General features: G+C 50.4%; 2 protein-coding genes across 6 annotated transcripts in view; both read left to right on the forward strand.

The window, feature by feature from the left end:
• Nucleotides 1-7,273, forward strand: part of SLC9A8 (solute carrier family 9 member A8) — a 63,822-nt gene extending 56,549 nt beyond the window's left edge. For all 5 annotated transcript variants that reach the window (XM_006174986.3, XM_032461351.1, XM_032461352.1 and 2 more), the window contains 2 exons: nt 1,301-1,447; nt 2,463-7,273. In XM_006174986.3, coding sequence (XP_006175048.1) covers nt 1,301-1,447; nt 2,463-2,570 — 255 coding nt within the window. In that variant the 3' untranslated portion in view covers nt 2,571-7,273. The remainder of the gene's footprint in view (nt 1-1,300; nt 1,448-2,462) is intronic.
• A 6,356-nt stretch (nt 7,274-13,629) lies between these two features.
• Nucleotides 13,630-14,244, forward strand: LOC102518151 (interferon lambda-1). The gene has a single exon (XM_006174985.2). It carries the CDS (start codon nt 13,669-13,671, stop codon nt 14,242-14,244), a length of 576 nt encoding a protein of 191 aa, XP_006175047.1. The 5' UTR covers nt 13,630-13,668.
• Nucleotides 14,245-15,947: the final 1,703 nt, after the last annotated feature.

Consider the following 15,947-nt stretch of genomic DNA (forward strand, 5'->3'; position numbering starts at 1 on the left):
TTTAACCAGTCATGGAAGGCATAGAAATCCTCAACCAGAAAATGGGGAAAGGGGATGTGGCCCTCTTCCCACACTGGAACGTCCAGGTCTGGATCTTGGCCTCCAGTCTCTGCCGGGGCCTCTCAGGCCCGGGTTGTGCCGCTGCCGGGGAGCCTTCACATGACCTCAGACTGGGCTGCTCACAGAACTTTCCTCACTCTCAGTAGCCCTGCTCCTCCCACCCCCATCCACCAGCTTTGTTTTCAACAAAAGCTCGAGTCAAGGTTCTCAGACCTTTTAGTGGGTGTCAGAATCAGTGGAGCGCTGGGGCCTCACAGGTCTGGGTGGAGCTCGAAGAATCTGCATTTCTAACCAGAGCTGCTGCTGCTGATCCTGCAGCCCTCCTGTGGCAAAGCCCTGCTCTGGGAGAACCAGGAGGTTTGCTTGGAGAGGGAACAGCTGCCTTTTAGGGAATGTTTTCTGTGGTGCTTGCGTGCTTCCTTGGACTGGCTCAGGTCGCCCTGATAAGTTCAGGAAGGTGGTCTCATTTTCCATTTTGCAGATGAGCACACTGAGGCACAGAGAGATCAAATCACAGAGCTGAGGTCACACAGACTTAACCACCACACTCTTGTAGCGTCCTCCAGGTGGGGTTCCTAGACCAGTAGCCATCTTTGGGAACTTGTTAGAAATGCAGATTCCTGGGCCCCATCCCAGGCGTGCTGAATAGGGAATTGTAGGTGGGCCTGATGGGCCCAGCATTTTATGTCACAAATTCCAGGTGATTCTGATTCAGACTAGACTTTGAGAACCACTGCTCCACAGCTGGGAAATGCCCTCCCCAGCCCTCACCCCTCCTACACCTACTCGGGTGGGGGGTGCAAAACCCGCCCCTGCAGCGGGTGGGTAGTCCTTCCTCTCCAGATCCTGCCAGGATTGTTCTCTCCCCCCACATCCACTTGACCAGCAAATTCACCCAGAATGGGCCACCGCAGGCAGAAAAATAGCAAAAGCTGCCCTTGTTCAGCTCAGCCTAGAATAGTTCCCAGTCCTGGCCGCACACAAGAGCCACCTGGAGCGCTCACAGCCGCAGCTCCTGCCCAGAACTTCTGACTTACAATTCTGATTTTCCTGCATATCCATCATGTTCTTACACACCTTCCTGCCTCCCTTTGGGCTCCCAGGAAGCCCCCTGCTGCTGCAGTTTGGGTTGGGGACACTCGTGGCTGAGGTGAAGGGCTGTGAGGTGGGCTGGGTGGCATGGGGGCTTTCAGAAAGGTGTCAGCTGAGGATCCCTCGGCTGCCTTCCCTCCCCCCGCAGGGCAACACCATCGAGTCGGAGCACCTGTCCGAGCTCACGGAGGAGGAGTACGAAGCCCACTACATCAAGCGGCAGGACCTGAAAGGCTTCCTGTGGCTGGACGCCAAGTACCTGAACCCCTTCTTCACGCGGAGGCTGACCCAGGAGGTGGGACATGGGCCAGGGGTCCCTTGCCTTCCTCCCTCAGGACCTACAGTGGCCTAGAGCCGGGTGGGCAGGGAAGGGCCACGTGCCATGTTGGGTGGGGGCCCAGCCAGGCTGCCTCTTCCCACTCAGCCTTCTCTCCTTCCCCAGCCCAAGGGCTGGATATGCTTGTGGAAGTCAGCATCTGCTGTTTTTCCTTTGCTGCCATATTTAGTGCTAGTTTAATAATAGACTTGTTCACGCAGTTTGGTTTTCCTGGATGATAGACTTGGGACATTGATCAGCTACCAAATCTGAGCTGAGGAATTTCAGTCATGCCAGGGCCCTCAGGCAGTGGCTCAGGGCTCAAGGCTCAGGCCGGGCACCACTGGCCTCTGGGTGACAGTGACACACTCTCACAGGAGCCAGCTTGGGTCTGCTTTGCTAAAACCGGCATCCTGCCTCATGCAGGGTTGGGGTGGGGTTCTCACAGCCGCTGCCCCCCTCTTTGGTGCTGAGCCCCATTTTCCCTCCTTCCCAGTCACGATCACTGTCAGCATGTGAGTTCGTACTGCGTGCCCGGCGCTGTGCCACATGTTTTCTGTGATCGCTTCCTTTCATTCTCCCAACAACCCGTGCAGTAGACGCAGCTGTCACCTCACTTGACAGCCAGGGAGACTGAGGCCTGGAGGGTGATGTAACCCTCTGAGGTCACATAAAACGATAACGTAGCAAAGCTGGGAGCAGAGCCCAAATGTGTCTGATTCTGCCATGTTTTTTAACATCATGCCATCCTGCCTCCTGCTCCTTGTTTCTGAGTGGCACTGCCCTTTATCCCCCCCTACTACACACACACAAAAAGAAAAACCCCAACTTGTACTCGGTCACTAGGAATTTTGAAATTGCGTGTGGCCTTGCACCCTGTCCCCCTTCTCCCCTGACAAGGTACAGAACGGCTCTCCCTCCCTCCCTGACCCAGACCCTGACCCTGACCCTGACCCTGACCACTGACAAGGGCTTGGTGTGTCTCCTGCCCCAGGACCTCCACCATGGGCGCATCCAGATGAAAACCCTCACCAACAAGTGGTACGAGGAGGTACGCCAGGGCCCCTCAGGCTCCGAGGACGACGAGCAGGAGCTGCTGTGACCAAGCAGGACGCCGTGGCTTCTGGGCAGGTGGGGCCGCAGCACTGCCGTCTGGCCTCCCCATGGCTCCCAGGACAGACACCCAGCCAGGGCCCCTGAGGAGGGTGCATCTGGCAGCTCTTCAAGGGGAATGGAAGCAGGTGAAGCCAAGACTGGCCGTCTTAACCCAGGATTTCCTAGGCCTTTGGAGCCATCTGGCTGCTCCCGAAGTGTCCTCTCCCCACTCCTCACTGAGCCAGACCTCTGCTCTCAGGGTGGCTTCCCCGCCTGCAGATTGGAGGGACCACCTGTGCAGGTAAATGTTTCCTTCTGCTTCTGCAGCTGAGGGGACAGTCTGTCCAGCCAGGGTGCCTGCAAGGAGGAATCTTGCTCTGGGCCCGCCGTGCAGGGGCCCTGCGGAGCGCCGGTGTGCAGTGTCTGCCATTCCGGCCACTGCCTTCATCACAGGAGCCCTTCCCTGCTGGATGGGGGGCGGTACCAGCAGGGTGAGGAACCAGCCGCTGTTTCCCTGTGTTCATCAAGGTGCCCCTGGCCTCAGCAGCAGCAGAGCAGTTCTCATCTAAGTGGCAGGCGCGGGAATGTTGAGAGCCTCACACTCCCCTTTACAATGTTGCTTACACTCTCTGAGAAAGAAAAACTGAGTGACCTTTTTCTTCTTTACCTCTGATTGGTACCTCACAGGCTGTCTCCCTGGGTGGCAGGCAGCCACTGCCCTTCTCTGGGAATATTGTGAATGTTTACACTGGCACCCAGCAGAGCAGAGGGCACAGGCCCCTCTCTAGAGCCCTGTTGGAAGCTGCATCCCTGGGTTTGGGGGGCTAAGCGAGCCTATCCTGTGGGGTCAGAGCGCCCTCTAGAGGGAAAATCTGGAGGTACAGGATTTATGCTGGCCAGCTGCTGCTGTCTTGAATTCAGTTTAAATTCATGCACTTTTACAAAGGAGTGAGAGCCTAGCAGTCACCTCCCTGACCTTACTTGATGGCCCTTGCTTGCTCAGAGGCCCCTTTTCCCGGACTTCGTGGGATCTGCCCACCATTTATCTGCTGCACCTTCACTGCTCATCAGCATTTTTTTCCCTTTCCCAGTTCTCCACCATCTTGGGTCCTATTTGTCCCCTGTGCCAGGGTCTCAGCTCACCAAAGCACCTGAGCAGGTGCCAGAGCAGCAGTGCCCCCTGGTCCTCCCATGCCACTCGTCCCCGTGACTCCAGCGAGCCAGATGCCTCTGAGTCTCACCTGCAATCTCCAAGCAGCCACTGCTACCCTAGGGCTTGCTCACAGAGGGCTTGCACACACTCTCCATACAAACACACACCCTGCCCCGGTCCCGTGGTCCTGGCCCTGGGCCATCTCAAGGTCATGTCCAGATGAAATGAGAGTACCAGCTCCCGCATCCACCTCTCACCAGCCCTGTAACAAGGCTCCTGCTCGCTTGCCTTTGCTCATCACTGGCAGTTCCCACATGCGCCTCAGCGTCCCAGCTGGAGCCTTGGGACTCAGCACCCTCTGGGGTGGTTTAATTCATCATGTTCATGTCCTTGGTTCTCTGTTGGGGACACAAGGGGCCAGCTTGGGCTGGCAGCAAGCATTTCCATCTCTTCTGCCTCAGGCAGCGTGACTCTGGATGTCAGGAAGGACTGACCCCAGGACCCTCCAGGACCCATGCGCCCAGCGCAGGAGGCCAGGCCCCTGCCCTAACCCCTTCCCTTTCCCCAGAAGTGTAAGTGTAAAGCCAGTCAGGCAGGAAGCACAGTTTCTTTTTCATGCATGAAAAGTAAATTTGTACTTGATAGTGGTAAAATATGATCATTTTTCTTTTTGTAATCTCCTATCTTAACCCTATAATTTGAGCCAACAGGATTATTTTACTTCACCTAATATCCCCACTGGAAGATGAATGCCGTCCATAATTCTGGTCTCCATCATTTCCTGTTTCTTTTTAGTGGAAAAGTAAGAGAAGAGGTCAAAGAGAGGGGACCTTTGTCCAGACATGGGCAGGGAGGTGGGAGGCAGGGATCAGAGACCAGATTGTTCTCTCATTCCCCAACTCATAAGTAACTTACTTTCCCCCTGAAATTCAGAGTCTCATCATTGAGGTATAAGTTGCACTGTCAATTCAATAGCATGCCCGGAAAAAAAAAAATTGTGAGTTCATAGATTAACGAAGACAGGATCTTCTCGGTTCAAATTGCCCTTTGTCACCAGGTCCCACCTGGCTTCCCACTCTTAGCTGAGACTTGAAAATGACACTAAGTAGAGAAGCATGTAGGGGACTTGGTGGAAGGTCCCGAAGTCTTGGCTGTGGAGGTGGTGTGGGGAGAACCAGCCCTGGCCTGGATCTCTTGTGAGCCTCTTCTGCCCCCTGCTGGCCAAGTGAGGGTTTAGCAGCCTGGGAGGGCATTTCCCCCTGGGGACGGGGTGGGGGAGTAACTCATGTTCCTCAGCAGTATGTCTGTTCAGCTTTGTAACGGGCAAAAGCCCATCGAGAAATATGTTTCTGGTGGACTTTTTTCAGATGTCTTTGCCTGAGAATCAAACTACTGCTACCTTCAGCATTCCTAAATAATTCTATTGTTTGGGGCAATAAATGCCTAGAAGATAAAAAAATATATATCCAGCATAACTATAACTTCCCACATACTTATTTCCTTTTAGATCTAGGCCTTAGGACAGGAGAACCACAGCACGTAGAGAAGGTTATACTTTAGAGGGAGGTGAAGGCTAAGCCAGTGACTGCCTTTGGGAAAGCTGGCAGGTTAGCCAGTGAACTCTGAAGACATGCTGTCTTGGGGAGCTGGGGAGTCATGTAGCAGTAAGCCTCACACCCCAAGGCTCCCCTGGCAGCCCCTCCACAGTAGGCCCTAGGATTTTGAACTTCTTGGAATAAATCACATGCTTTCTGCCGCCCTGTGGTGGCAGGACTCCTGGAATCGATTGTACCCTGAGGCTTGGGGTGTGAGGGCTTACAGGGAGAGGAGCCAGCTTCTCCCAGTTCCCCAGAGATCAAGTTTGGGCTTGGTGGAAGGTGGCTCAGGTCCATAGCCTGGTGCTCACTCAGCCCAGGGGCTGACCGAAGGCAGCCTGCCCTCCCCAAGGCCAGCCATCTCTGTTCACAGTAGGAATACTGGCTGGGCCCTGGCTGACGTGAGGCCAAGGGCCAGGGCCTGGCCCAGAGTGTTAGCAGCCCCTGGACTCCAAATCAGCCTCGGGAGGCCCTGATTTGCCTGTAGATTCCTTTGTGAGCAATGAGAAGTAGAAAGATTGGTTAGTGGGGAGCCTTCTTAAAGCCCATGTCAGAGGTGCCATCAGCAAGACTTGGCCTCATGAGGCCTCAGGTCCACACATTTGGCAGAGTCCTCAGCGGGGTAGCCACAGCCAGGATCCCCCTTCTGCTCTGGTGGGGAGAGGGAGGGAGGGGCAGGATGGTGGCCGGCTTCTGCTCAGGGTGCAGGTGTGGCTTAGGGTAGGTCTGGTCTTAGAACTGATCTGGTTCTAGTGTGAGAAGGGATCTCTCAACAGCAATGATCTGCCATGGATTAGGACTTTAAATTAAAAAAAATAAATAAATAAAGATCCTCTGCCACTTCCCCATTCCCTCCAGAATGCAGGCGTGTGTTTCTCCTACTGCATAGTGGATAGGAAACCAAATCTGAAATGCTATTGTTACAGCAGCCAGGATCATGAAGAGGTTGTTCTAACAGGAGCCCAGTCTCCAAAGCCCCAGGCAATATGTTTTCAATGAAAACACCACGGTCAAGAAGGCTTAGAATAAGCAGCCCCTTCCTTCCCTATAGTCTCCTGCCACCTCTCAGGACGGAGTTTGATATCCAGGGACTTCCACTGTCTCTGGCCATGTTATGAAAGGAAGGCTTTTAATTTCCCCCGGCCCACCCCACTTTTTCACGCTTTCCCACCCCAGCCGACACAGTCTCTAATCCCAGAGGGAAAAACATCCGTGGCCTTCCCTACCCAGGAGCTGGTCTTCTCCCAGCTGCTCTGCGTGAGTGTCCTGACCTCAGGACGCGGGAGCTCAGTACCTGTGAGCGCAGCTGCGGGACCCTGAGGCCGAGTGACTGGACGGGGAGTGTGCAGTTTGGTGGTCAGAAGAGAAAGGTCACCTGTCAGCACTGTGGGCCACTGTCCAAGGAGCCTGTCAGCCACGCGGAAGAGCTGCATCGGCGCGTTCCTGGTGCCCAGCTCTCGGATCCCGGCCCTGCTCTGAGGAGCCGCCCAGGCACAGGCCAGGGAAGGCTCCTTGCTCGCCGGGCCACTGCGAGGTTCATGGCTACCAAAGGCTTTAATGCTTTCTCCAATACAGCTCCTGCAAAGCTTGATTTGTTCCCAAGGTTACTCAGAACCTTGTTGTTTTGAGTAATTTTCTTTGTAAACATGAAGGCTTTTGCAAGCATTGCTTTCTGACTTAAGGACCATTGGGAAGGTCAGGCTTGTTCTCTTGTCCTCCCCAAGTAAGCGGTGAGAGGCGTTTGTTAGGTCCTGGTTCCTGAGAAATGATTTGCTGCTCTTCCTGGGGGGCTTCGGGTTGGGAGAGGAAGGTGGGGCAGAGGTGGAGGGACCTGTAGCTGCTAGGCCGGAGCCTCTGCCCTGTCCGACAGGTCCCTTTCAAGAATTCAACAATGGTTGGAAAACAGTAATGTCACTGGATACTTATTTAGAAATAAAAATGAATGCTGCTGAATCAGAGCCAGTTTCTGTGTTTGTGTTCTGTGGCTTTGCAAACGCATGGGCCACAAACCCCTAGACTTGTCTGTCACCGCCTGCCCGTCTCCTCTGGCCAGATGCCCGGCAAAACGCAGTGGTCAGGAGGCAGGAGCATGGGCTTTGGGGCGCGATTCCTGCCTCTCTGTCCCTGTTGGGCTGTACCCCCGTAGACCTGCAAGCCTTGTAGCTGCCCAGCCTTGAGACTGAAGAAAGAGCGCAGAGACAGCAACAGAGACCTCAGTGGCGGTGGTGGTGGTGGGGTCTTACACAAAGGGCCCCAGAGCGACACCCCTCCGCGTGCGGCAAACACCACAAAGCGGCAGTCTTCGCTACTGCCAGGAGAAGGCTACTACCTATGGGGGGGATTGACATCAGCTGGGCTCATCAGTTACCAGGGACTAATTAAGCCCTATGATTAAGAAGATTGGATAGTCATGTGAGTGAAGCAGGGCCTGGTGGAGCGGGTCGGGGGGGCGGGTACAGAGCAAAAGAGCAGCCATCTTGAATAGCCTAAGCATACAGTCCCTTAGTGAGGAGGACCTGAGACCAAACAGGGGGGCTCAGCTCAGGCCCAGCCTCCAGCCAGACCACGGCTGCTTTTTCTCACAGGTGCGGGGGACCCACCTTCCCCAGGGCTCGCTGGCCAGCCACTCTCCTGCCGCTTGGGATCGCAGACCAGCCCCTGGTGGGCCTTTGCCTGACTGAAACCAGGCTCTGAACCCGCCCAGCCGCGGGAGCCTCTGATGGGAGGTGGTGGCACTATCTGTGTGAAGTCTTCAGCCTCTGTACCCTCTTGTGCTTCCAAAAGGCATCCGAAGCTGCTTACAGTAACAGGTATAAGCAAAAAATACACATGATATAAAGCAAAACCAGGTGGGAGATCCCGTCCTGATCCCAGGCTACTTCCTACAGGAAGGTCAGAACTGGACCTCCTGCATCCCCCACCCCAGCCAAAGGAGGAAGGGGCGGCACGGGGAGAAAGTCACACCCTGGACCCTTCCTATACCTGGCTGCAAACCGCACACCCCCCAAAAAATGCCTCCTGGCATCAGGAAGAGAACCAGGTTGGGGAGCAGGACTAGTGGGAGGCACACGTGGCTCTCAGCTCCCTTCCCCCTCTGACAGGACCTGGGGTCAGAAAAGGATGTCTCCACCATAGTGAAACCGAGCCAGTGTGATGACAGGTGGCACTGCAGTGATGGGGCCTCTGGCTGATACAAAGCAGACTCTTCCCAGGCCGCATGGGAGGCTGGGAAATGGAGCAGAGTGTCAGCCTGGACAAAATGGAGCCCTGGTAGTAAAGCAGAGCAGAGCCCGAGTGGCACCTGCCGCTGGGGGAGCTGGGTATTTTCAGTCACATCTCAACCTACTCAATTCCTAGAAAAAGCACTCTGGATAAAGAGGAGCAAGCCAAGGAGGAAGTATTTTCCTTAGAAGCCAGAAAGCTGCAGGGGAGGGTCACACAAAGTTGAAGGCCCCATGGCCCCCACTTGGTCCCCAGGGGAGCAGAGGGACGATGAGGCCATTTCTGGTCAACTCCTCTCCTCTTCTCCCCTGATAATATCGAAGAACAGGCCTGTGACTCAGTTCCGGCAGGAGAATGAAGCAACATCTTGGGGAATTTCCAGGACTGTTTCCTCACACTCAAAAATTCATTCATAGAAGGGAAGCACCCTCTTCCCATTGTCTGGCCTTTGCCTCCCATTATGTGAGAATGCAGTGCTTAGACCCGCGGCGATTCGAAGACAAGGGAAGACCTCACCAATGGGCTGAGCAGAAAGATGGAAGGCCCCTGAGTTCTTAACGACACTGTCGAAACAATGAATGAACCAGTCCGGGAACTGACCTCCCTCCGGAGCTACTGTGGGAGCCAATACATGTTCCTGCAGTTCGTGCCATTCTAGTTGGGTTTTATGTTACCCACAAATAAAATAATCCTACTGATAGAACATCACGAAGTCAGACAAGCAGATTCCAAAACCATATATATAGCATCAGCCTCTAAAAACTAAATAAAATTACATAAATGATGTGTGTGTATGTAGGGAAGAAACCTGGAAGGATAGGTGCCAAGTTTGAGAGAACTGGTCCTCTCTGAGCGGAAGGGTAATGGGTAACTATTAACACTCGTCTGTATATATTTTCTATTTCTTTCACAAAGAACGTCTATTCAATAATAAGGAACACACAGCATGTTATCTTCATTTTTTAGAATGTGATTACAGATGACCCCAGAACTAGAGGCGCAATGCATTAAGTGGAGGGCTGGGCTGGGCTGTCAGGAGCACTGGGGCAACGAGAGCCCAAATTGATAGACTCGCTTTGAAGAGCATCTGGCGGTGCCTAGTAAGCTTAAAGACGCCTGTGGCCCTTCAACCTAGTAAGTCCTCCCTTGGTTCATGTCCAAGAGAGCGAGGAGGGGCAAACTACTGCCTGAGAGCCAAGCACAGCCTGCCTCCTGCTCTACTTACTACCGGAGAGTTGAGGGCGCTTCTCAATGTGTTCAAATGGTTGAAAAAATTTCAAAAGAAGAATAATATTTCATGACATGTGAAAATTATATGAAATGCAGAGTTCACTGTCCATAAATAAAGTTTTAAATTTTTTAATAAAAAATTCATGGAAAATTGTTTTCTCTTTTTATTATATAAGTACCTACATTTTATGTGTATATATAAATACACACACACACACACACACACACACACACACACTTTTTTTTCACTTCTTGGTCCCCAGAGCTGAAAATACTATCGGCCTATTTACAGAAAAGTTTGCCCACCCCTGCCCTGAAGAAATTCTTACGTACTCATGCGTACTCAGGAGACACCTACAATAATAACTGTAATAGCAAATTATTGAAGACAAGCAAATTGTTTCCCACTAGGAGGATGGGTAAATGGTGGCACAGTAATGTGAGGAACACTACACAGCAGTAAGAACGGACGGAGGGATGGATGGATGGATGGATGGATGGATGAAACTAGAGTAACGAATCAACATGGATAAATCTCAAAATGTTGAGAGGAGGCGGGGAAAGCAAACTGCAGGTGAGTAAGTATAAGTACATATAAAACCTGGCAAAACAATGCTGTGGTGCTTAGGGATGTGGCCAAGCATAGCAAAGGGTGAAGAAAGGCTGGAAAAGTCAACCCCAGGGCCAGGGGCTCCTCGGGGTAGGGGAAGGAGGGTGAGGAACTGCATTTGAACTGCATTACATCCACCCTGGCTTCATGGGTATCCCTGAGGTTTCACTTCCTAACAGAACCGTGGGCAACCAGGAGTTAGTCGTATGTGCAAACCTCAAAAGCTCCTCAGGTCTTCTGAGCCTCTATCCTTTTCTCAGCTCTGTGGTGAGGAACAGACACTCTCCAGGGGCCGTCCCAGGTGACTCCCTCAAATCAGGATCAGGTCTAGTCGTGGTGACAAAATCAAAATTAATAGTGGCTTCCCTGGACTCCTTGAGAACCAGGATTCTCAGGACAGGAATAAAATAGAAATGAGGCTGAGTAAAAATCCTGTGGTCCTGAATCTTAATGTAAAGCATTTAAGTATGAACTTACAATGTATTTGTTTGTTTGTTTTTAAGATGTAAACCTGTTCCTAGCACTGCCCATTGAAAAGACCTAGAAACAATAACGAACCCAGTGGCAGTGACCACCCCTATCTCTCAGACCGTGGTCTCCAAATGTCATTTCGCAGTAAAAGGACCCAGGGCTCTTTGGAGAAACATCAGATTCCAGGACTTGGGCAGGAAACGTACAAGATGAATGTGGAGTTCCTTGTCATACCAGACAGTGAGGAAGCAATCAGAGATTCCAGGGTTAGGTCGGTAGGACTCAGAAGCCAGCTTCAAGAGGGTCCTACTGGCCAAAGATGGGAATTTGCGCATCAATAACAATAATAATGCGATGGATTGAAATATTTAAAATACACTGAAATCAATGAGTTCATAATAATCCTTTAAAAAAATCAGTCACTGTTGGGGGATTCTAAGGCATCAACTCACTGTTCTAAGTAAAGATAAAAGGAAAGAAGTGAGCATTTATCCCACTTTTCTCAAACTATACCATTGGTAGTTAAATAGTAGATGATGGACGTTTCTTCTCTTTAACTTTTTTAAAATCATAGATTTATAGGAAGTTGTAAAAGAAGTACAGAAAGGTCCCGTGTACCCTGTAGCCAGTGTCCCCCAGGGGTAACATCTTGCGCAGCTATAGATCAGTATCACAACCAGGAAACTGACATTGGTACAATCCATGGACTTTGTTCAGATTACGTTGATGTTATGCTGTCCTGTGTGTGTGCATTTAGTTCTATGCAATTTTGTCACAGGTATAGATTCACATCACCACAGAAATGTTCTTTTTATAGAAGTATTCCAGTTGCCAAACAAGGAAGACTAGAATTGGAACATCTCCATTTTGCAGGCTCCAATGAAATAATGGATCCAAGCACTAAGTAACAAACAGCCTTAATAGCTGTTAATATCCCAGAGGGAAAGAACTGGACATAATGTGCCTCCTGATGAAAGAACACAACATCTATGACGCATTCTTATCAAGAAAAAAAATCTAACCCACATCTGAGCAAGCCTCAAAAGTCAACTACCATGTGATACACCACATTAACAGAACGAAGGACAAAAACTAAATGATCATCTCCACTAATGCAGAAAAAGCATCTGACAAAATTCAACACACTTTCATGATAAAAACACTCAAACTAAGAATAGAAGGAAACTATCTCAACATAATACAGACCACATATGAAAATATATGCGCCACAGCTAACATCATACTCAGTGGTGAAAGACTGAGAGCTTTTCCTCTTAGATCAGGAACAAGGCAAGGATGCCCACTGCTGCCCCTTCTGTTAAACATGGTACTGAAGTCCTACTAAACAATTAGGCAAGAAAAAAAAATACATAAATAAAAGGCATCCAAATTGGAAAGAAAGAAGTAAAATTTTATCTGTTTTCAGATGAAATGATCGTATATGCAGAAAACCCTAAAGATCTCACACACACACACACACACACACACACACACACACACACACACCTGTCAGAACTAATAAATGAGTTCAGCCAAGCTGTAGGATATAAAATCAACACACAAAAATCAGCTGCATTTCTATACATGAACAATGAACAACCTGAATAGGAAATTACAAAAACAATTCCACTTACAATAGCATCAAAAAGAATAAAATATTTAGGAGTAAACTTAACTAAGGAGGTGAAAGACTTGTACACTAAAAACTACAAAGCACTGCTGAAAGAGATTCCAGAAGGCACAAATTAATGGAAGGACATACTGTGTTCATGAGTTGGAAGATTTAACATTGGTAAAATGTCCATACTACCCAAAGCAATCTACTGATTCAATGTAATCCCCATCAAAATCCCAACAGCATTTTTGCACAAAAGAAAAACAATCCTAAAATTTATATGGGATCTGAAGGGACCCTGAATAACCAAAACAATCTCGGAAACAGAAGAATGTCAGAGACCTCACACTTAATGTGATTTCGAAACACCGTTACATACAAAGCTACAGTAATCAAAATAGTGTGGTACTGGCATAAGGATAGACATATAAGCCAATGGAATAGAATAGAGAGACCAGAAATAAACCCTCATGTATATGGTCAAGTGATCAACAAAGATGCCAAGGCCACCCAGTGGGGAAAGGACAGTCTCTACAAATGGTACTGAGAAAACTGGATATCCAAATGCAAAAGAATGAAGTTAGACCCTCACTCTACACCATATACAAAACTTACAATGGATTAAAGGTCCAAATGGAAGACCTAAAACTATAAAACTCCTAGAACAAAACAGAGAGAAAAGTCTTATGACACTGAACTTGGCAATAATTTCTTGGATATAATAGCAAAAGCACAGGTAACAAAAAGTAGAAAAGGGGACCACAGCAAATTTTAAAACTTCATGTTCAAGGGATGCCCCTTCTCTGCCACTCAGGCAGCTCCCCACACCCCTCAGGTCCCGGCCCCACTGTGAGAGTTCATCGGCGAGTGTCCCATCCCGCCACCTGCCTCGGCCTCAATCAGGGGCTCCCCAGAGTCAGCGAGCGGAAGGCTGCCCCCAGGGGTCCTCAACTGGAGATTCTCCAGGCACAGGGGACTTCTCGGAAAGAAAGTTCTCTCCTGTGGCTGGATTTCAGTTTCTTTTTCCTTCCTGGCACAGGTCCAGGCTCACCTGGTTCAGCGACTGACCCCGCCCACTCAGCCTTTGACGGTGAGGTGGAAATTTCTATTTCCATTTGCCTTTTCACTTTACACACATCAGCTGGGATTGCCCAGTGAGCCCAGCTAAAAGCAGAGCCATGGAGCCAGAGAAGCAGTTGGGATTTAGCCATGGCTGCAGCTTGGGTCCTGGTATTGGTGACCGCGATGCTGGCCTTGGCCAGAGCAGGCCCTGTCCCCACTTCCAAGCCCACCATGACTGAGAAGGGCTGCCACATGGGCTGGTTCCAACCTCTGTCGCCACGGGAGCTGGAGGGCTTCAAGAAAGCCAAGGATGCCTTGGAAGAGTCGCTCTTGCTGAAGAACTGGAGCTGCAGCTCGCGCCTCTTCCCCAGGACCAGGGACCTGACGCAGCTGCAGGTGTGGGAGCGTCCTGTGGCCTTGGAGGCTGAGCTAGACCTGACGCTGAGGGTCCTGGGGGCTGCGGCGGACTCGTCCCTGGGGGTCGTCCTGGACCAGCCGCTTCGCACGCTGCGCCACATCCACTCCAAGCTCCAGGCTTGTGTCCCAGCTCAGCCCACAGCAGGACCCAGGCCCTCGGGCCGCCTCCACCACTGGCTGCACCGGCTGCAGGAGGCCACAAGGAAGGAGTCCCAAGGCTGCCTTGAGGCCTCAGTCACGTTCAACCTCTTCCGCCTCCTTGTAAGGGACCTGAGAAGTGTTGCCAGTGGAGACCTGCCCACCTGAGAACCTGGACCCTCACCCCGCCTGGGCCCGGACCTTATTTATGCACCAAGCCCCAGCCCTGCCTTAACTTATTTCCTCTCACCCCTTATTTATGGAACTGCGGCCCTGACTCATACCCATAAGAAAGGTTTATTTTTTGACTTTTGTACAAAATGTGTAAATAAACAGTAAGGAATTGGGGAAAAAAAAGAACCAACTACCAATTTTCAGGAGGTTGAGAGAACAGAGGAACAGGTTAAACAACAGCAAGGACTGCAATCAGCAAAACAGACTCCGGCAAACTCTAAAGGACGAACAGTCTGACGTCTTCAACAAACACAGTTCAAGGGGGAAAAAAGAGAAAAAGAAAAACGGGGCCCCTGTACTCTATAGACACAGCCTTTAGGGTAAAGGTGATTTAAAGATCTATCTGCCAAATGCAATGTGGAGGCCTTATTTGGGCCCTGATGCAAACAAACAGTTTTAAAACTATGGATTTATAAGACAGCTGGATGTGGGAACATTGACTGGATATTTGTTGCTATTAAGGAATTGCTATAAAAATGTAGATGTGATATCGTTTTGAAAGTCCTTGTCTTACAAGATAGACATACCGAAATATCCACAAATGAAACAGATGTCTGGAATTTGCTGCAGAGTAAGTTAGGAGTGGGGAGAGTGGATGGACAAGTAGAGAAAAAAATCAGTTTGGCCAGAAGTTAACTGTGGAACTGCTGAAGCTGGGTTCCGTGTACACAAAGGGGTCATTATACTGTCTCGTTTCTTTTGTAAATAAAAAGTTTTCTAAACTGAGAAAATGGAAAAAATGTGGTTTAAGCAAGATGATAGTTTATTTCTCTCATATAAAACTGAATGTAGGTGAGGCAGCCCTTTCCAGCCACTGCCCCACCCTCATCTTCATTTGGCCTCCTCGGGTCTCACATGGCTTCTCCATTCCAGCCAGCACAGCCAGGGTAGGAAGGACAAGCTCCTTTCTTTGAAGGACATGTCTTAGAAGACACATATAGCACTTTTCTATCCCAAGGAGCAGACGTAGCCAACATGACCATGCCTGGATGCAGGAGAGGCTGGGAAAGGTAGTCCTTATTCTGCATGGCCATGTCTAATATTCAGGGTTGCTATTAGCAAGGGAGAAGGGGGTGCGCGGAGATCGGAGTTCCACTGGCAGTGTCTGCCACAGCTCTCATCCCTCTGAGCTTGGTAATCACGTGCGTAGGGTACCACAGATCAGTGCTCAGAGCTGGCAGCAAGGCTAATGTTGTACAGCTGGTGGGCCTGACAATGTTTAAATATGCTTGTCATTTACATATACAAATTAAGCAATCTGCTCTAAGTCTCTGCTCCGCTTTGGATACAGGAGTCAGCGTCTGGCTTTCTTTGTTCTTCCAGGCTGGGTGTTCATCTCTAGGAAGCTGCTGTCCCTGGCATCCAGGATGGCCGTGCCTTTCCTATGCTGTCACTAAAACCAAACCCAGCACCTGGACCTTCGTCTGGCCCAAGGCCTGGATATTTGTTTAGCCAGTGCACGAGATGGAGAACACTGTCCAGTCTCTTCCCTCTTCCCCCAACCCAGCAGAGTGGTCAGCACGGAGAGCACAGACACCTGACAGTGCATCAAGACAGGATGTCCCGAACCACAGCTGCTCTTGTATCACCCTTAAGATTTTTGCCATGTATTTTGCTTTTAAGTCAACTCTTACTTA

Source organism: Camelus ferus, chromosome 19 (genome assembly GCF_009834535.1).
Source record: "Camelus ferus isolate YT-003-E chromosome 19, BCGSAC_Cfer_1.0, whole genome shotgun sequence".
Taxonomy (NCBI): Eukaryota; Metazoa; Chordata; class Mammalia; order Artiodactyla; family Camelidae; genus Camelus; species Camelus ferus.